The following is a 20,417-nucleotide window of genomic DNA, read 5'->3' as shown; positions in this document are numbered from 1 at the left end:
TTAGCCATTTTCCTGTCTTTAAACCTTGCATTTGGTGCCTTGGCACCATGCGATGATTCTTCCACATGCCTGGCCACACCAGACTCCTTCAGACCCTCTGAACACTCTCAAGGAGCAGAGGGACTGGATTGATAACTCTTTCCTTTCAGAATTGGAATTAAAGGCCCACTGAGGTTAGGTAGGTTGCCCATGGTCACACAGCGCGACAAAGGCAGAGCTCATAGCGGGAGGCAGGTTGAGATTCCAGTTACTGTTTGAAGTTGCCAGGAAAGGCTTTGTGGAGCCTGGAGAAGTCAGGAAGGATGAGAGGACCCTCTGGTCTCTTCAGCATTTCTCCCTCCTTCCTCCAAACACTCAGACCACGCCTGCTCACCAAGACACCAGAGGCTGACTTTCCCTTTGGCTTCTGCCCTGGAGGATATGTTCAATAAACAGAGCTACTTTCTCATCTTCCTGTAAACATTTCAGGCAACACAAACAGACAGATGTGCTTTTGATCTGCTGCTACTAACTCAGAAACAGGGCGTCTCTCCCATGAAGAACTTCCCACTCCCAGTTCTGCAGAGCCCCCAGGGCCATGGGGGGGGGGGGATAGGGAATGGCAGGAAACCACCCTTCCTGCTGAGGCTGCTCATGGGGGCGTAACCTGCAGGGAGCTGACGTCCAGTCCAGAGTTCTGTCCCTGTCAGAAGTATTCCTAACTACCACCCATCCAGGAGAACTAGTTGGCTGCTCTGTGTCTGTTCTGTGTCTGCTCTGTGTCTGCTGCCTAAGACTTCAGGGAGGTCAGGTACCCACACTGAAAAGCACCACCGCAGGAGAATCTCACAGCCTACAAGAGTAGGTAGGTGCTATCTGGAGCCCTGAGCTGTGTGGAGAGACAAAGTCCCCAAGCGTGGCCCCCACCACAGCCTCTTTTGTTGTTTTATTCCGGTGTTTGCAGGGTGAATTGTTCTTGGATCTGGAATATTCAGTGGCTCCCGTTGCCAGTGGGATTCTGGTTTTTAGGTGGTTATTACTCCCTATGCTGCCGTCCAGCCTCACCCAGCATCCCAAGCGCAGGACTCTGCTCCCTGCACCCTGGAAGCCTAGAGCTTCCCTTTTCTCCCTGTCTACCAGCTCAGAAGTGCCACTGTCACCCCCAGCTAGCCTTCCTTGATGATCGCTGTCCTACAATGTCCCCCCTCCCTGTGGCTCTGGGTCCCAACCACCCAGGAACCACTCGTCTGGTATGTTCCTTCCTCTCACTGTTCCGAGGAGAGCCAACTGCAATGTCTGTGTTACCAGCTGTCTGAGGGCCAGAACCAGACCTGACTGTTCTGGAAGGGATCTCTAGGGAACATACTGCCACCTAGGACAGCTCCCCTGAGCGCCTCCTGCTCTCTAGGAAGGCCAAGAACTGGAAGACCAACTACTGAAATGTTTGCAATACTCAGAACAACTTCTAGACAGTCATGGATCATGCAAGAACAGTGAATCATGCCACATTTAGGGTTCAGGTCCACAAGCCGGCCCCAGAGACAGGAGGTCAGACCTGGCCAGGTGAGCCCCAGGTGAGGTTGCACTTCCAAGGTCCTAGCACAGACTCCAGGCCTTGTCCCCACCCCCACATCTGGGTTGTCTGTAACACAAAGCAGCATCCTAGAGTAGGTGGGTTTATGAGAGCCAAGGAACATTTTGCGTCTGTCTATGCTTTCGCATATATGTAAAATATGTAGTATGACCTATTGCACTTTATATACACGGTCACTCCTGTAACCACTACCACTCCAGAAGGTTCTTGTACTTCCAGGTACCACTGAGAATGCAATAGACTTTCATCACAGAAGAGCTCTGTGGCTCAGTGAAGGGGACAGGGGCGCAGCCAGGCAGGGTCCTGGCTGGGAAAATCACTCCCAGTATGTCATGGCCACCAGGCAACCTAAGATGCCGCAATAAGCCCCATTCCTGACACCGATGAAGGCCTTTTCTCAGGCTCGGGACGGGTGGGTGACAGGACCTGAACGCTGTCCTTCTACCGGAAGTCTCCTGAGGCCCTCCAGGAACAAGGATGGATAAGAAGGGTAAGGGTGTGCTCGGCGGAGGATACACTCAGAAATAGATGCAGGCTTCAGAGTCTGGGAACTCAGGGAGGGGGAAGATAAACAAAGGTCACAACAGCAGGACATCTGCAGGGCTCTGTCACTCCTGAACCCAGGTGACATCGGAAACAATTGAGTCTTGGGGGGGGGGGGAGGCACCCAAGGTTACAAAGGAAGTGAGGGCAGGATTCAGGCAGGAGCCTTGGGTCCCACATGGCCTTGTCACTATGCCCTGGCCATGTCTTCCTGGGAGGAGATGGGCCTTACCCAGCTTCCCCTGTATCTGAAGTCTAGGATGTAGGGCAAGGCAGTGTCATGGAGCGGCCCACTGGGTGCTATCCTTAGAAAACAGGAAAGGTGCTGGGCGTGGCTGCTTCTTCTCTGTCTCCGGGGCAACACAGGTGGAGGCAGACCCTCCAAAAGTGCACCCAGGGTCCCGGCTTACTTCACGTCAACTCTGTAAGTCTCAGTATCCAGAGTCCCGCGGCTCCCCCTGCCTCCTGGCCAAGGCTCCACCTCCCTGCTCAGACCCCAGCTCCTGTCTAGCCGCACTGAACTAGATGTGTGCCCCTCCCCACTGTGGCTCATAACCCCCCTTCTGGAATGGCTTTCCTGCCCCTCACCTGTCCTCACCTGAGCATCGTAAGGACAGAGCCAAGCTTTCCCCCCAGTCGCTGTCCCGGCCCACTCCATCCATCTGAGTGGCCTGGTCTCCCTACAGAGACACAAGGCTTTGGTTTAACTCTGTGTGCATCCCCAGGGCAGCTGGAAGCCTAGCTCACAAATCAGCATGCCTCTCTGTGTTTGCCAGGGGCTGGGGCAGGAGGGCGGCCAGGGAGGGGCTGGCAGAGAACCTGGCTGAGCCTCTTCAGGCCTGCTCACTCAATCATGGACGATAGAGCTCACCCTGCACCACTTTCCCTTCAAGAACCTCTCCTGACTTTTCAGTCCTTAGGGGCTTCATTCTGACGACCAGGTCCAGAAAATGACAACTGCTGAAATGTTAACCGTCCAAAGGACTTACACCAGCTAAAGGCCCAGAGGGGCCTGGGGAGGCAGCTCAGTTGGTAGAGAGCTTGCCTAGTGAGCACAAGGTTCTGGCTTTGATCCCAGCACTGCACTTCAACAAGAACAAGATGAAATCACTGCGTGGCAGCACACAGGTACAGTCCCAGGGCTGGGGAGGCAAGGGCAGGAGGACCAGGAGTTCAAAGTTACCCTAGGGATACAGAGTAATGAAGGCTAATCTCTGCTGTATGCAAGAAGCCCTGCTTTAAAACAACAACTAAAGGTCTCAAAGGGGCTGTCTCTAAAGTGGGTCTAAGCTGGAGGCTTGCAAAGGCACACCAAGGAAAGAAAGGCCAGGGTCCCATTCACTATTCACCATGGGGGGGGGGGGGTTGGGGTGTGGGGGGGGGGAGCTGTCTTCACTTTGTAAATGCCTGAGGCTCTCTGAGGCTATGCAGTCAGCACTCCCCCTGGGCCAATTCCTTCTTTAGCCTTCCCTGCTATGAGAACTAGTGTGTTCTTAGTTTTGTGCACTTTCCTAGAGACTCAGTTTTCCCAACTGAAAAATGTGGGTCACAGCAGAGTTTTGGGGTGCATGAAGTAGGAGCCTCGGTGTGCACAGTGGAGGGGCAGGCCTCTGAGAACCGTCCTTCCCACTCTTTTACTTAAAGCCAAGGCCCACACAGTCCCAGATCCAGGCTGCTCCAGCAACATGGTCCGCCCTGGCCCCACAGGGGTAGCTTTGTTTACTGCTCCCGAGTACCCCCCCCCCCCTCCTCTCTTTCTCTCTCCCTCAGGCCAGAGTTTCAGCCATAACTTGGCTGAGAATCTCCTCAGGCTGGCGATAGGGGCTGGCCAGAGGAAAGCTCTTAGCAACCCAGGCTCCCAAGCCAGGACCTCAATGAATAAAGGAGGGAAGGCTGGCCAGAGCCCAGCATGCCAGGAAGAGGCTTCCAACAGGCACTGCAGAGGCCACAGTGGCAGCCTGGCAGACCTCCATACTCCCAGGCTGATGGTGGAGGAGAGATCAGGCAGAGATTGCTCCTCCTATCTCTACCACTGCTGGAACCAGGTCTCTAAACAAGGTACTCCTGGCTGGTCCTCTGGGGAACCAAGCCTCTGCACTCAGGGGCCCCTTCCAATTCGGGCTGAGCTCTCTAAGTCTTCTCAAGATTCTGGAACTTTCTACCCTCAGCCTCTAAATTAGCCCTTGAACTGCTAGTACCAGGCAAGTACAAGAAGCTGAGACTGCAACTCACTAACTGGGGGGACATGGACTCCCACAGAGCTATATCCTTCCCAGACCCTCTCGGCCAGAGCTTCTGGGTCTCTACTGGTTCCTTGGCAAACAAGGGTAGTGGGGGCGGGGCACATCCCTACACATGTCCAGTGCTCCCCCAGCTCCTGCAGGCCCTGAGAACTGAGCTCGAGCAGCGGCATAGCGGCCGGCCGGTTGCTCACGCCTTGTTCCAGAGATCCTCACACACCCTTGCTAAAGTGCTTGGCCCTTGAACAGATGTCGTGGGAGGAAAAAGCCTGGGGCCTCTCTGCAGGCTCACAATTAAGTCAGGGAGCCGGAGAACAGACCCAGAAATCATCGCATGTGGCTGAGGAGGTAGTCCAGGGTAGAGCACTTGCCTAGCAACCACGAGGACTTAGGTTTCATTCCCAGCACTGTGTAAGCCAGGAATGGGAGTGGATGCCTGTAACCCTGACATTCAGGAGGTAGAGGCAGAAGAACCAAGAGTCCACAGTCGTCATTAGCTATACCTCCGTTTGAGGCTGACCCTGAAACCATGTTTAAAAAAATCAGTAGTATATACACCACACATGTTGGGCTCTCCCTGACAGCTGGGATGTTGGACATCCTAGAGCGCCAAGGACAGAGACATTAGTGTGCCCTAGGATCCCTCAGTCCATAGCACCTCGGGTTTGTTCTCAGATCACAATGACTATGACAGGGATGTAGACACAGGATCTTTAGGAGACAGATAAAAGATAACGAAGTTATCAGATGACATCTCAGGGCTGCAGAAACCCACTTGCCCTAAGCCTGACTTTCACTGGGGATTTCTGCAAAAGTGCCTTTCGCATGGTCGCGAAGCAGCATGGACAGAGCCTCTGGAGTGCTTCTGTCCCCTTCTTTGCCGACATCTATCTATGTCCTGGCAATCCTGCCAGCTTCTGGACCCCAACACTGTGAGTTCAGGAAGAAAATTCAAGGCATTTAAGTGGCTTGACGTGAGCAAGGGTATTCCTTCTCAGGAACCCCAAGGCGGAGCAGGCCGGCACCCCAGGGAGCAGAGTGTATCTGTAACATGGTTCCTTCCTGCTCAGGTTACCAATGGTGACCTGTGCTGATGGACGGGATCAGGCTCTCGGACCGTTCTGTGAGGTGCTCAGCAGCCCAGAAGGAAGATGCCACATGGGGTTTCAGTGCTTTATCTGGTTAAAATCTAAAATCAAAGCTGTGTGTGTGTGTGGGTGTGGGTGGTGTCTGTATGTGTGTGTGTGTGTGTGTGTGTGTGTATGTGTGGTGTCTGTATATGTGTGTGTATGTATGATGTGTGTGTGTGTGTATGTGTATGATGTGTGTGTGTGTGTGTGTGTGTGGTATCTGTATATGTGTGTGTGGTGTCTGTATGTGTGTGTGTGTGTGGTGTCTGTATATGTGTGTGTGTGTATGTGTGTGGTGTCTGTATGTGTGTGTGTGTGGTGTCTGTATATGTGTGTGTGTATGATGTGTGTGTGTGTGGTGTCTGTATGTGTGTGTGTGGTGTGTGTGTGTGGTGTCTGTATGTGTGTGTGCGTGTGCGTGTGCGTGTGCGTGTGCGTGTGTGTGTGTGTGTGTTGTCTTCCTCAGCTGATCTCCACCTTCTTATTGGAGATGGTCTCTCACCAAGCCTGAAGCTCACCAATTAGGCTAGTCTGTCTCCATGGGCAGGAAGCTCTAGACCTTTGCATCTCTGTCCAGCCCTAGGGTTACAGCACATGTAGCCACACCTGGCTTTCTACTCGGGTTTTGGAGGTTCCAACTCAGGTCCTCATGCTATTCAAACACTTCGCTGATGGAGCCGTCTCTCCACAGACCCAGAAACTCCGTTATTTTACAGGCATATTGTGCGTCCCAAGCATATTGAAACAGCACAAATCTACCAGAGAGAAAGAACTGCAACTTCTCATCTCTACAGAGCAGGAACAGGGCTGTTTGGAAGAGCTTCCTTTCCACCCACAGATTATGAATCAATTCTGGTCGGGACTGCAGTAGGGGAACATGAGCTAGCTGTTGAGTGAGAGACTGCAGAGCTCTGCAGACAGCGAGCTACTGGCATTGGGGGAAGCAGGCACAAAGAAGACAGCACAGCAGATCGTCTCCTCCTGAGACATCGACAAGCACCCAATGTCCATATGACTTACATGTTACAGTGAGAGAGGCTGCCAGAAGGGAGCAGGTACTCGGAGATGCTCCGGTCCTAGGCCAACACCACACAGGCAAAGAATAAAGACAAGGCCCGAGCCTCCTGCCTCGAGCTCTCTCCTCTGGCTCTGCTCTGGGCTTTGTAGCCTTGCCTGACCAAAGGCCCTGGAGTCAGGCTGAGCAGAGCGAGGACTTGCTGCGGTGCACGCTTAGCTATCTCTCTTCCTTCACTCGCCTTAGTTTCTGAGACTGTGGGGTTTCCCATAGTCATGGACCTCACAGGTTTCCATAAAGACTGATACACAAATAATGTAAATTAATTTTTTGCAGTGCTAGGGATAGAACCTAGGCCCTGTCATTGCTGGGCAAGTGCTCTATCAGTGAGCCACACTCTCAGCCCCTCTTAAAATACTTATAGTGTGGGTGGGGGTGATAATTCAGCCTGTAAGATGCTTGCCTTGGAAGCATAAAGACTTGGGTTGGATCTTGGCATGGTGGCATACTGCAATCCCAGGACTCGGGGAGGCAGACTGGGAGGGGCTCTGGGTCTTGCTGGCCAGACAAGTCTCTGAATCGGTGGGTTCAGGCCAGTTGTACATGTGTGCATGCTCTCTCTCTCTCTGTCTCTGTCTGTCTCTCTCTCTCACTCTGTCTTTTTCTATTTTTTGTCTCTCTCTGTCTCTGTCTCTGTGTGTCTCTTTCTGTCTGTCTGTCTCTCTCTCTCACACACACACACACAAACATGACATATCCTAAGCATTTGTAAGTATTAGCTACCTCTCTTACTGTTTAAGCCCTTGAAGAAGGGAATCTACACCAGTGAGTGAGAGGCTCAGAGCTGCTTCCTATCTCTGTAGCACTTCAGAGCAAACGGAACAAGCACCATTCCTAACCCTCAAATGTTGCTGTGGGGCCCACAGTTTCGGGGAGCTCGACCCTATGAACTAGGCTTTCCTGGAGTTCCCCCTGAGCATGGGGTCCCTGGAACTCTCCTCAGCGGGGATGTGTTTTTTCTCTTTGTCTCTGTGTGACCAGAGCACCTGGGGTGCGAGCCCTTGTCCGCACAGGCCCCAGTGCGTTTAAGTCTAAAGCACACGTTTAGCTCAAGCCTGGGGCTGTGTGCGGTGGTTGTTTAGCTCCGACCTTCTCAATCAATGCTCCAGCTGTGCAGATACCCAGCTGCGGGGCCGTGGCCTTCGAACACCTGCATATAGCTCCCCACAGGACCACTGTAAGGTCCAAGGCCCAGTCTAGACAGTGAGAAAGGCTCCAACAATGCAATGCCATGTCTGAGCTCGCTGGAGAGGAAGGCAGGGATCTCTCCGCCAGGGCCAACTTGCCTTTTTCCAGAGCTCATCTGGAAACAAATGACCTCACTCGGCAGCCTGGGGCCAGAGTGACCACTGCCCTCCTTGAAGTCCAGGAAAGCTCTGGGGACAGGCCAGGGTGACTGACCATGCCATGTCTACCTCCCTTAGCCAGGTTGGGGTCATTCTCCCATTGCGGACTCTCGGGCCAGGGGAGGGAAGGAAGCCATGGTTAGGAGGCCCATATCCAGGTCGGCCTCCACTCTGCCTGACGGCACCCTTCTGCAGGTCGCTGGGATTTTAAGTGTTGGATTCTTCAGACCATCCAGCAGCATGGCGTCCTGGGCATTAAATGAAAAGATACCCATATTCCACATTCCTCCTTGTGGTGTGCAGGCAAAATGCCCAGGGGCAGTGGAGTTCATTTCCAGGCATTTGCACATCCTGATCCCTCACTGTGCCTCTCCACCACTCCTAGCTGACCCTCTTTCACCTGTTACCTCCTCTCCATCCTTAACACACCTCAAGTCACTTCCTGACCTTCAGGGGTCAGCCCCTACTGGAAAGATGAGGCAGAATGGAGGCTGGACCAGATCTCTGAAGCTGCTGACTTCACAGCGCTCAGGATACTCGTTGATTTCCTTCCTTCTTGCTGTATTAAAACTCACAGCCAGGTACGTGTGGTCATACGTACTTCACACCAACAGGCTTCTCCAGAGCTAGCAACGGTCCCTATAAATGTTCCTGTTATCAGTCCCACTTACTAGCCGGGGAAGCATGTTCAGAGAGATTAGGCAGCTTGCCCAAGAGCCCGGAGCAAGTGAGTGAGACCAGGCTATCTCTCTGACTTCAAGACCTGCCTTCTGCAGTCACGGGCGCCCTCCATCACCAGGAACTAGAAGAGAAGCCTGCTTTCCATTTCTCAGTGCCAGGGAAATGGAGGTGAGTCTGCAGGTGTCACTGGCTGTCATAATCAGCCTGGAAGCATTGTCCGAGTAACCTCCTGTCAGACACCATGTGCTAGGCAAGATGTCGTCTGTCCTTAGAACAGATGATACACTCATCTCCCGGATCTGCAAGGTACAACTTTTTCCCACCGTGATGGCGGCTAATGTTGAAAGATGGCGACTTGGAAAAAGGAGAATGGAAAGGCTGAGCTTCCAAGTCAGAATCAGGGCTAGCATTCGCCTCTGACCTACATCAGCTCTGTGACTAGGGTGTGGTGACCTCTCCACCCACAAGGCTCTGTTTACTCATCCTTAAATCAAGAGGGCTCTCCAGGGTGTGGATGGCCTAAGGATTCAGGGCTGTGGCTCATGCACACACTCTGTAAATTGAGTTTCCTGCAAACCCCGCAACCCCCAGTGCTTCCTTAATTAATTAGAAGGAAGGACCAGGCCAGAAACTGATTACAAAGTCCCTCCAGGGGCCCCTGCAGGGGTGAGGGAAAGAAGGAAGAACCAGTGGCAGCTCCCCTCCCCCATTCTTTCATGCCCCCAAGCAGCTGGTGCCACTCCAGACCCACAAAGGGAGGCTCATTCTAAACAGCTCCTTCTCATGTGGCAGCCACTGGCTTTGCATCTGCCCTGCCCTGGCAGGGCCTGCCTGCCCTGTGCCAGCTGCTCCCAGCTGCCCTGGCTGCAGGCTGCTCTGGAGCTGGGGCCTGGGTCCCCAGAGGCCACCTAGTAAGCTCAGGGCAGTGTAGCTATTCTACAGAAAGGGGAAGGAGCAGGGTCGGGCACACAGGGAGTCCACACATGCCTCATCTTCTGGACAGCTTAACAGCTCTGTGAGCCAGGCAGATGCAAATCAGTCACTGGCTGCCCTCGTGCCAGGAGCCGAGACTCTGCAGGCAGTTGTGGCTCCAGCGGTGCTGGCTTGGGCTGTGTCTGCTCCAGTTTGCCGGGTCTGCCCAAGAGCCGTGGAAAAACTCACTCCATCCCTGAGCCTCCAGGCCTAAAGCTGCCAGGCTAGGGGTCCTGCCAGCAGCTGCGCTCCTAACTGGCGAGCTCTGCACTACTTCACAGTCCTTCCCAGATGATTCTAAGAGTGACCACAGGTGCCAAGGGGTGAGGTCTCCCATTAGAGGACACAGGGCCTCTGGGCCTAGCAGTAACAAAGCACTATTGACTTTTCTAGAAAATGAGCTTTATAACTGTGGCAGAGATGGGAAGGAAGACAGAAGGAAGGAAGGAAGGAAGGAAGGAAGGAAGGAAGGAAGGAGCCTGCTTCTACGAGTGCTTATAGCATGCAGCCAGGACTGACTGCTCCTGACTGCCACCCGCGCAGCCTTGAGACCTAACTTGGGATTCTGCCTCATCTCTTCCGTCCCTGCTCCTCTGAGGTCCTGGAGGGCATGAAGTGTGTCTCGTGTATTCTGTGTGCCTGGTAACTAGCCATGGGCTGGTGGTCTAGGTGGGTGATCCGGGATGAGGGCTGACTGAAGGCTGACAGGCTGAGCTGCATCCTTCCTGCACCAGAATACCAGGCACCTGGAAGCAGGACAAGAGGCGAGAGGAGGCACGAGGGGCTGTAGGATGGACAGCGAGTTTCCTCTCAGGACCATTGGACCAGGCTTGTGACCTTTAGCCCACCTCCCTTCCTAGTCAAAAGTAGAGGAAAAGGAGGAACTTAAGATGGGCCATTGGGATCCAGGCTAGACTGTGGCTTTGAACTCCTTCACCATCCCTGACAGTGAGACTTCATCAGTATTTTGCCTTTGTGAGAACACACACACACACACACACACACACACACACACACACTGGATGAGGAGATAGTCCAGCAGAGGGGACTCCAGATCCCAGCAGCACAGACAGGGAAAGCTGAGGGTGGAGGGTTACCAGAATAGGGCTAAACACTCCCATTCAGGCTGCTTGAGGTCCCTTTGAAGAGTAACTCCACCAGGAAGGAGGCCATCAAAGACTGGTTTCCAGCCCTCCAGCTCCAGACTGACCAGTGGCTGGAGCAGGTCACGACCTGTGCTCCCAGGATCTCGGGTCCCTCATTTTCCGAGGGAAAGTGTAGGATGTTTGACATCGCTAACATTCTGCTCTCGGCTGGTGGCTCCCCCGATGCCCAGGAGGCATCTGATCTTTGCCAAACACTGTTTCCTGAGCAGGGCCAATGCCGTCCACAGCCCCCTTCCCTGCCAGTGGGAGCCAGGTGCTCCTGTAAGTGGGCTGAGGCTGTGAGGTGGCTGCCATGGAGGGTCGCCTCTACACACACGCTCACCCCTAGGTCCTCCTCATGTCCATCTGGTTCCTGCCACTCAGGGTACATTGTGATCTCCAAGTTAGCCTCAGAGCCTGAAAAGCTCACCAACTCACCCAGTGGTTCTCAACCTTCCTCATGCTGTGATCTTTTAATACAGTTCCTCGTGTTGTGGTCATCCCTCAGCCATAGAATTATTTCCGATACTACTTCATAACTGTAATTTTGCTACTGTTAGGAATTGTAATGTAAATATCTGATATGAGTCTGCAAAGGGGTCACAACCCAGAAGTTGTGAGAGAACCACTGCTCTAATTCAACACAGCATAAAGGAGAATAGACAAGCGCAGCCAGTGTAAGGGACCTTTTCCTAGACCTACAAGTCCCACCCCTAGTCATATCTCAATCAAGAGGCAGGCAAGAGACCAGCATACTGCCTCCATAGGGTCCAGACTTTTCTTCCAGCCCAGGAACTTGTACTTTGCACACGGTTCGATTCCTTTTCCGCTCTGACCTACCTGAGAACGGCTCAGGCATTGGGAGATAGGGAAGCAATGTCAGCACAGGAGGGTCGGGGACTGGATCTAGATAGAACACCAGGAAAGGCGGGCATGAGAACTGAGTGCCTGTCACCAGGAAGTAGCCTCTGAACTTCCCTAGAGGACCAGCTTTAAAGAAGGGGCTGAGGCCAAGCCTTGACCAGGTATTTCCAGGCTGGGAAGCTGCACCTGGTTTTCCCTCCACTGTATTTATCACTCCCCACCCCCTTCCATAAAGGAATTAGGGTAGCTTGGTAAAACACATTCAATAGGATGCATGCATATCATAAGAAAGGTGTTTTAATACGTCAGCAGGCTACAGAGTCACAGCATGGCTGTGTGGCTGTTGGCACTTAGGGCGGATGTCCCTCCACAGCTCCCTAGGCCTTTGTGGCTCCCCATGAGGGATGATGGGTTGGGAAACATTGTAAGACAGGGTGGTCAGTGGGAAACTGGGACCTAGCTCCGGCTGATGCTCTAGCAACTTCCTGCCTGCTTTGGTCTTCTTTATTTTGCCAAGCCCCTCTGAGAGCTCAGAGCCTGTGACTTCCACCAAGCACGGGCTCAGAGGATTCTGTCAGGACTCCAGAGAGACACCACGACTCTTCCTCTGGAGCAGGGTGACCAGAGGGTCATCACTAGTTACTCTTTCCCCTACAGTGAACCCCATCTCCTACATTCTTTGTGGGTTCTCCTTTTTTAGTCTGTGAGTATCGGGACCACCCCCAGATGGCAGTCCCTAGTATACCCTGTTAGAGCAGAAGACACGGCTTCAAACAACTCCTGCCCAAAGGCTGAGGAGAGAAATGACTGGTCTAAGGTCATACGGCCAGTTAGTGGCCAGCCTAGGACTAGAGACCATGTCTTCTAACTCTCAGGGCAATGGAAGGGACTTGTTCAGTAGGGCTCCCTGTGCCTTACAGGAATGGGTTTGCGCCATGCAGGCCTGGTGCAGAGAGAAAAGACAGGGTTAAAGTGGGGATTTATTTTATTTAATCCCCTGATCTGGCCTAAGCCGAAGCCACATTGGTTTGAGCAGGAGACAAGAGACACACGGAAGGGTTTGTTGGGGGCTGGGCAGAGAGGTGTTGAGTGTTAAAAGATAATCCTTGCGTTCCTAAGGGAAGGTCTGACAGTGGGTTAAGTGGTCTCACCGTCCTAGGCCCCCAGACACTGTCCCTCTGCTGTGGAAGCTCCACACTCAGTCATACGGACCAGTATCTCAGCTGGAGACTGACCTGAGGGTAAATCCGAATCTTGCCATGCCTATATTAGCTATGTGACCTTAAGCGAGTCACCTCACCTCTCTGAATCTCAGCTTCTTTCTCAGTTAAACAGAGCTTTACATTCAAGGGAGAAAAGTTGTCTGAATCTGTGTGCATAAACCTGAGAGGCTGCGGGGTCAATCCCTGCAAGGTCATCTCCAGCCTTGACACTTATGCCCCCACTGGGCCCTGGATTACTCCTCAGCCCCCACCTGCCGGAAGCTTTGGCATTTACAACCTCCATAACACCTCTGCCTAACCGCATTTATGTTCATTTAAAAACACTAAGCCCCCTGCCGCTTGACATAGCTAGCTTGACAGTGCCCTAACCCCAGGCACATACACCCCCAGCCCTCAGGTTCACATTCTCATAAAGCTCCCAAGCCTCAGGACTGAGGGCAATGACAAGGTCTGAAGTGAAGTCCAAGCCAGAGTGAGCATGCCACTGGGGCACGGAGCGTGCTGCCGGGGTAAGGAGCTTATTAGAAGGATCTAGAATGGATACCCCAGCCTTTCCTGTCTGGCTTTGACCACAGCAGGCTGCCTATCTTTGGCTTCCACCTCCCAGCTGAGAGAACCAGCTGAGCATCTGGGGAAGATGGAGTCTGGCCTAAGGTGTATCTATTCCATAGCCAAGGCCAAGGCCGGGGTGTGAGGTCCGCACTCCAACAGAACCCGGGAAGAGGACAGTTCATACTCTTCACTTGTTTTCCCCACCACTACCAAGGATCATCTTATCACTCTCCCATTGCAGAAAAGGAAACCGAAGCCCTAAGTAGGCCTAGCCCTCCTCAGTAGAGACGCTCAGCTCTGCCTGGGCCCTGGGCTCAAATGCCCCCATGGCCCCAACGGGCTCTCCTCTTAACTCCATCCCTTCCTTTGGCAGGGACAAACCAAAAAAGTTCTTCAACAAACCCGGGCTTCTGTGGCAAGTCCAAGAACTTCTTCTAACCTAGGGTCTGCCAGGACCTCTACCTTCTCTGCTGTCACCCCCTGCCCATCCCACCCCAAGCAGTAGAACCTTCCCTGTCTCTGGCAGCCACTCAGAGATCCGGCAGCGCCTCTACAGGGTAGCTTTGGAGTGGGGCCCAGGCTTCTGGGGTAAATGGCAAAGACAGGCAGGTGGGGTACAGCTCCCTTGTGTGTCTGACTGGGATGGCCAGCCCATCCCTGCATCGTCAGCATAGGGCCCTCAGTCCTCACGGCGCGTGACACTGAGGGACAGAGACACCCAGTGCACCAGCCAGCCTGAAGCAGCTTTCCAGGGGTTAAAATTGCAGCACCTTCCACAAGAGTTAAAAATGCAGTCCCAGGGCACACAGAGATGTGGCCCTCAGTGTCCAGGATAGCTGCGAAGGAGCATCCCCTCCTGGCGTCCCGTAGTCCCCTGGGGGCCCGAGCGACTCCCGGGAGCTGGAGCGCGCGCGCGCGCGATCCCTTCCTGCGCCCCTCAATCCCTGCCCGGGGGGCTGTAACACCCGCGGGTCCCCAGCGTGGCGACAATCTGCGCTGCTTACCTTTGTGACAGTCATACAGAAAGCGGGCGGCGGGGCTGGGCGCGGGCGGTGGCGGGCGGCTGGGCCGGGCTGGGGACCGCGCGCTCGGGAGGCCGCTGGCTGATGTCAGCCGCGGCCGAGCATCTATAATAGATGAGGCCGCCGCGCCGCAGGAAGGCGAGGCAGGAAGAAAGGCGGGCGGCGGGCCGCGCGGGGGGCGGGGAGGACCGACCGGGGACTCGCTACAAAGAGGAGGCGGAGGCAGAGGCGGGAGCGCAGTCCGGGCGCCTGACGGTCCCCAGCCCCGCGCGCCTAGGCGCGGCCCCCCTCGGGCTCCTGGCACCTGCGGCCGGGACCGTGGGCGGGGACCCGGCCTTCGGTGCCGCGTTGGCTCCGGGCGCCCGGTGAAGTCACAAGCTGGACGGGCGCGGCGCGCGGCCGGAGATGCCTTCCCAGGACTGGTCGCCCCCTGGAGGTTCCCAAAGTCCACCCGCTACGGGTCCCGCCGCTGCCACACGAGTTCAGGGTGGCCAGGAGGGCTCGTGGAAGCACTCCTTTGCGTCTCAGTGATGAGCTCGCCTAAGGCCAATGTGGTCCGTGTTACATAGGAAGTGGCAGGACCTGAGTGGAAAGTACTTGGACAGGGGCAGAGGGCCCAGCTGGCTCTTGGCTGGCCAGACTTGCCCAGCGGCTCTCTGCTTGGTGGCAAGCTTCTTAGAGATTCCCTTTGCAGATCCTGCGTTCTATAGTCAGAGGGACACAGGGGGAGCTCTCTATAAGAGAGACAGGATTCCTCAAGAGTGTTCACACCACTGGGGAGTGGACAGGTGCAGGTGTTCTAGGCAAATCCTGGCCCGGATACCTGCACCCTGTAACAGCTGCAGGAATTTGAAGTACAATTGCCTGAACTGCAACGTGAGTACCTGGGCAAAACCGGTTTGGACAGAGAAGGAGACACTGCACTACGGAGAAGGGAGGAGGGAACAAGGTATTTGGGATATCCCTGCTCTCTCTCCTGGGGTTCTGAAGTGTGCCACCAGCTCTCAAAGGTTCTTCACTGCAGTTCAGTGAATCAGCCAGACCCAGGCCACATCTGAGCACCTGCCCAGTGGGAGGCGCAGAACAGGGAGGTAGGATGCTTACCCTACCCTGCAGCTGTGTTTCTAGAACAGTGCTACAATCACACAGTGACAACGACTATAAAGTGCTTTGGCATAGACCCCAATATTTTTATTTACAGTTTTTTTGTTTTGTTTGTTTTAGTTTTTGTTGTTTTTGTTTTTTGACAGCCCTAAGAGTGAGCAGATTTGGGGAGGGGGGCATACCTGGTCTGAGACAGTGACAGAGCCAGGACTTGTGACTCCACAGCTGCTGCCATCTGTGAGCCTCTTCTGCATCTTGGGAGGGGTTTAAACACCTGTCAGTCTCCAGGGGCCTTCCAGCAACTTACTAGGTCTCTAGGGAGAGCAGATGTAGCTTCAGGCCTGAGGCATTGGCTCTGTGCCAGACCCTTCCTAGGTGTAGACATGCGAGGCCTCAGGTCTTTACTGCCTCACCCCCCCCCCATCCCCGGTCCCAGAAATGTCCACTTCATTCTCTGAACCCCATCCTTAACCCGACAGATCTGTACACTAGTATACTTAGTTCAGAGTGTCTGGTTTTCTCCACATGTTGGAACAGTACAGCAGGGAGCTAGCTGGCCCCTGGGTATGATTTGTCTTCTAGTCTCAGCAATAACAAAACTAGAGGCAAAGATATTTGAGAAAGATACCCATTGTGGACTTTTGGCCATCACAAGCATGTACATACCACACACGCACACACACACACACACACACACACACACAGAGAGAGAGAGAGAGAGAGAGAGAGAGAGAGAGAGAGATTGTATTTCAATGATAGGGAGCCTGCCTAGTATGCATAAGGCTCCAGGAACCCTTAAATATTAAATATTTAATGTCACCAGGAACAAATCAAGGATGGTGTATGGCGCTGGGGAGATGGATTAGACAGTGAAGTGCTTACCAGGGAAGCATGAGGACCTGAGTTCAAATCCCCAGCTAAGTATCACAGTATATACCTCTACTCTCAGTGTGAAGCAGGTGAAGGTGAGAAGATCCCTGGATGAGCTCTGGGCTCAGAGGGAGACCCCGTCTCAATAACAACAAAAATAAAGGCAGAGGAGGATTGAGGAAGACAGCCAGCAACTTCTGGCATCACAAAGAGGAGCGCATAAACATACATGCTCAAAGATGATTAACAGGCCATATCTCTAGGATGGCAAGCTTGCTTGATTACCTCATATGCATAAGGCTCTTGGTTCCCTTACCACCACCACCACCACCACCACCACACACACACACACACACACACATACATACACACACACATATACACACACACACACACATTCAAGCAAAATAAGTGTTCTATCAGCAAAGGAAATGTAAACAAGACCATAACAAACGTTTCCCATCAGCCGGTTGGTCACTATCAGAAGGATTTGGACTCCATGTTGGGACAGGTAGTCTTGAGTGGGGGAGCCTTAAGACAGGAGGATGGAGTCATCATTGCCAGGTTTCTCCATCCAGCCCTACGACCCTACCAGAAAGTTCTGAAGGGCCAGCCAAGAACACCAGCAACCAACGCCCATCACCCATCTCACATCCCAGGCTGCCATCTTCAGTTACCCAGCATGCCTCTTGGCACCGTCCACGCTGTCTGCTGTTGTTATGGGCTCTGGGAACAAGACAAACACTTAATGTTATCTGGAGCCAAATGTAATTAGGAACATCAATCTGCCATCCCCAGGACCCATGTGACAAGCTCCGAAGACAGACAAGAGATACTCGGCATCCCTCACATGGCTGGCAGCTGCCTCCCTCCTGCTGTCACATCTTCATCTCTCTAGATAGAAAGGAGACCTGGATAAGCAGGATGTCCCGGGAAGAAGCCCAGTCCTCTGGTGCCACCTGTAGGGTCAGCCTGAAGGAGGGACTCAGAGCCCTGAGTATTTCCATGGTGCGAGGTCCCTGCCTCCAGGCCTGTGCTCCAGCCACAGTGCCTGTCTTGGTTTGGTCCACTTGGAGGCAAGCTTGAGAACACAGATGGAGCCAGGGGCTTCAACTGGAGAGAGACCGCAGGAGATGCAGTGGCCCCTGAGGTAGGCAAAAAGTGTGTTCCAGGGCACTGCTGGGCCCACTGGAGGAGGGTGCATATGGACAACTGCTTGTTGTCAGTCATGGAGGGCAGAGTGGCCAACCTCGCTCTTCCTCTGTGCTGTGCTGTCTGGGCTGGGAGTCCAGGAACCTCCGTTTCAGGGCGTGCCCTAGACAGAGGTGCGGGAGTTCCTACCTCTTACTTGTCGCGGTATTTATGTAGCCCTAGTCTGAGCTCTTTGGATCATGCATTAAGCTACATGTAAAATCAAACAGGCTAGCCTGGGCTGTAGGTTACAAATCACGTTATAAAGAAGAGCGCCCATGATTAGCCACAGTGTGCCTGGCCATGATGGAGGCGTCCGTGCCCCAGTGCTTTCCCACTCGCTCTGATGCCTTCCTCCCTTGTTCTTAGTGCAAGAAAACTCATACTCGTCCTCCAAAGTCCAGCTCAAAAGGCATCTCTATGCAGGTGTCCCGATGCTCCCTGAGTCACACTATATTAGGACTTCTGTTTACTTGTCTTTTTTTTTTAATGATCTCTGATTGCCCCGCCCCTTTGTCTCTCCAAGGCAGACACACCTAGGGGATTCTGGGTAGCTTCCGGCTGCCGGGAGATGGCTTCCACTGGCATCTTTAGCACCGGCCCCAGTAGCCATCTTACTCAGGTCCTTCTCCACGAGCAAAGCATCAGGTCCTCTAGACAAAGCGGCTTTACCGACCAAAGATGCTCACTTGTCCAGCCTTGGCCAGTCCTGTATTCGGTGCTTCCATACAGAGGGGGAGGGGAGGCTCCAGGTTCCCAGGCAAGCCCCACAGAAGTGGGTATCCTCTGGGTTCAGGAGACAGAGACTGTCCTACAGCAAAGAGCCAGGAAAAAAGGTGGGGTGGAGAGAGGGGGGAGGGAGAGAAGGGGGGAGCCAGAGGGAGGGAGGTGTTCCCCTGTCCTCTGGCCCCCAACTCCATCATGCCGCCCTGGCCTACTCAGCCTCCCAGCTCTGCCCGTCTTGCTGGTCAGCGGCAGCAGCCGGCTTGGCTTTCCCCTCCTCCCCATCTTCCCTTGAGCTCAGCATTTTCTTCAGCATCACTAGGCCTTGGCCGCCTGCCTCCGGCACTCAGCAGCGCTCGCCCTCTGTCCTCCTCTAGCTAGAAGTTCCCGCCCTTCTGCGCATGGATCTGTGGTTTGTAAAATCTTCCAGTGCTCGCTGCTGTCCCTCAGACTGAGGCCAGAGCAGAGTCCTGGGGACCTGCCTTTGCCCCTTGTCCCTCTAGGTCTGCTGTCTCAGCTAACCCTTGCCTTTCCTTGACCTGCAGCTCCAGCTGCTGTCCCCTCATCTCTGGCTCCTCCAGGAAGCCCTCCCAGGTGCATCCAAGGAGGCTTTAATCCCTAGCCTTGATGCTTCTCAGAGCCCATTCTTTGTGCTTGGTCAGGATTTCACTTTTCCTCTCTCTGTCTCTGGGGTGTATGCTGTGTGTGTGTGTGTGTGTGTGTGTGTGTGTGTGTGTGTGTGTGTGTGTGTTTCACTTCCTGTAAGAATGAATGTGTGAGCTGTAGAAGGAGCTCCAGGGGCTGGCTTTTCTGCCTGGCAAGGCCTGGACATGGCAGCTGTTCTGCTCCATCAGCTGTTCCCACCCCACCCCCATCCCTGTGTAAGCTTCCCAGGGCTGCATTTTTCCTTCTCCATCTCTTTGTCTTGCAGCCTCTCCCTCCACTGCTCCCAGCTGACCCTGTGGTGCGGCCTCAGTCTCTGAGGCTGGAATCTCTGGCACCCTGTGCCTGTCCTCAGGCCACCTGCTGCCGCAGACCCGCCTCTCCACCTTGACCTCCGCTCTTGCTCTTGCTCCCCTTCTTGTCCCACCATCTCAGCTTAAGTCCCTCACACCCGTGTCAGCCTCTGTCACCCTGTGACTGTGGCCCCCTGTTCTTCACCTGCATATGAGTGCCCTCGGAGGCCAGAGCTGACGGGTCCTTCTGGAGCTGAAGTTGCAGACGATTGGGAGCCATCCAGGTGGGTGCTAGGAATGGAACTGGGGTCCTCAGAAGAGGAGTCCAGGCGCTTACCCACTGAGCCCTCTCCCCAGGCCCCGGGCTCCTCATCTTTGTCTTAGTCCAGGCCTTCCCTCCTCCCTCTCAGCGTTTCTCCACTGCTGTCTATAGACACTCATCGTCCTGACCTGGGTGGGAGGGGGTTGACAGTGGGACCTTCCTTCTCCTCTGTACCTGCAGGGTGAACGGTGACAGGCAGCCTGGCAGCAGGCAGGCCTGGGGTCTAGACGAGGGCCTAGCTCCCCTGAGCTGCAGGCTCTCGGTTCCCTGACCTTCTCTGTACGGTTGAGAGTGTGTGGGGCAGGGGCTTCTGCATGCGTGTACACGCCTGTGTGAGAGGGTGGGGAGGGGGAGGGAGGAGCCACAGAACTCATCTCATCAACGGTCCTCCAAGGCCAGCTCCTCCCAGACCTTTATTCTCCTAAGCGGTTCCTGGGGCCGGGATAGTAAACAGGCATGGTCAGTGTGGGAAACAGATAGCAGTCCTGGAGAGTTCCTCCGCAGCACTGTATAGGCAGCCAGAGGCCTGTGGTATGCACAATCCTGCTTCTTATTTACAGTGGTTAGAAACCTGGGTTCAAATCCTGCTTCTCCCACATCTCAGCCGTGTGGTGTGGGAAGTTATTTGTTTAACCTCCCACACTTCACGCTCCTGTCCAGCACAGTGGCCATGGTAGTAGTGGTCTTGGTCTTGGGATCTGCTACTTGGGGTTAGTGAGATGGCTCAGCAGGTAAAGTTGCCCGCTGGTAGGAGTTGCCAAGCACAGGTGCCAGAACCCACATGCTAGAGGGGGGGAAGTGACTCCAGTAGGCTGACCTCTGACCTCTCTCTACTTGTACACTGCGGCACACGCACACCCCTCAGTGGAATAAATAAATGTAAGA

At 54.1% G+C, this 20,417-nt stretch overlaps 1 protein-coding gene across 1 annotated transcript in view; it reads right to left on the bottom strand.

The window, feature by feature from the left end:
* Coro2b (coronin 2B) overlaps nt 1-14,701 on the bottom strand; it is a 107,108-nt gene extending 92,407 nt beyond the window's left edge. Inside the window, exon 1 of the mRNA XM_052188096.1 lies at nt 14,349-14,701. Within this exon, the coding sequence (XP_052044056.1) occupies nt 14,349-14,363 (15 nt within the window). The 5' untranslated portion in view covers nt 14,364-14,701. The remainder of the gene's footprint in view (nt 1-14,348) is intronic.
* Nucleotides 14,702-20,417: the final 5,716 nt, after the last annotated feature.

Source organism: Apodemus sylvaticus, chromosome 7, assembly GCF_947179515.1.
Source record: "Apodemus sylvaticus chromosome 7, mApoSyl1.1, whole genome shotgun sequence".
In the NCBI taxonomy this organism is placed as follows: domain Eukaryota; kingdom Metazoa; phylum Chordata; class Mammalia; order Rodentia; family Muridae; genus Apodemus; species Apodemus sylvaticus.
This window is presented reverse-complemented; position numbering and strand designations above follow the sequence as displayed.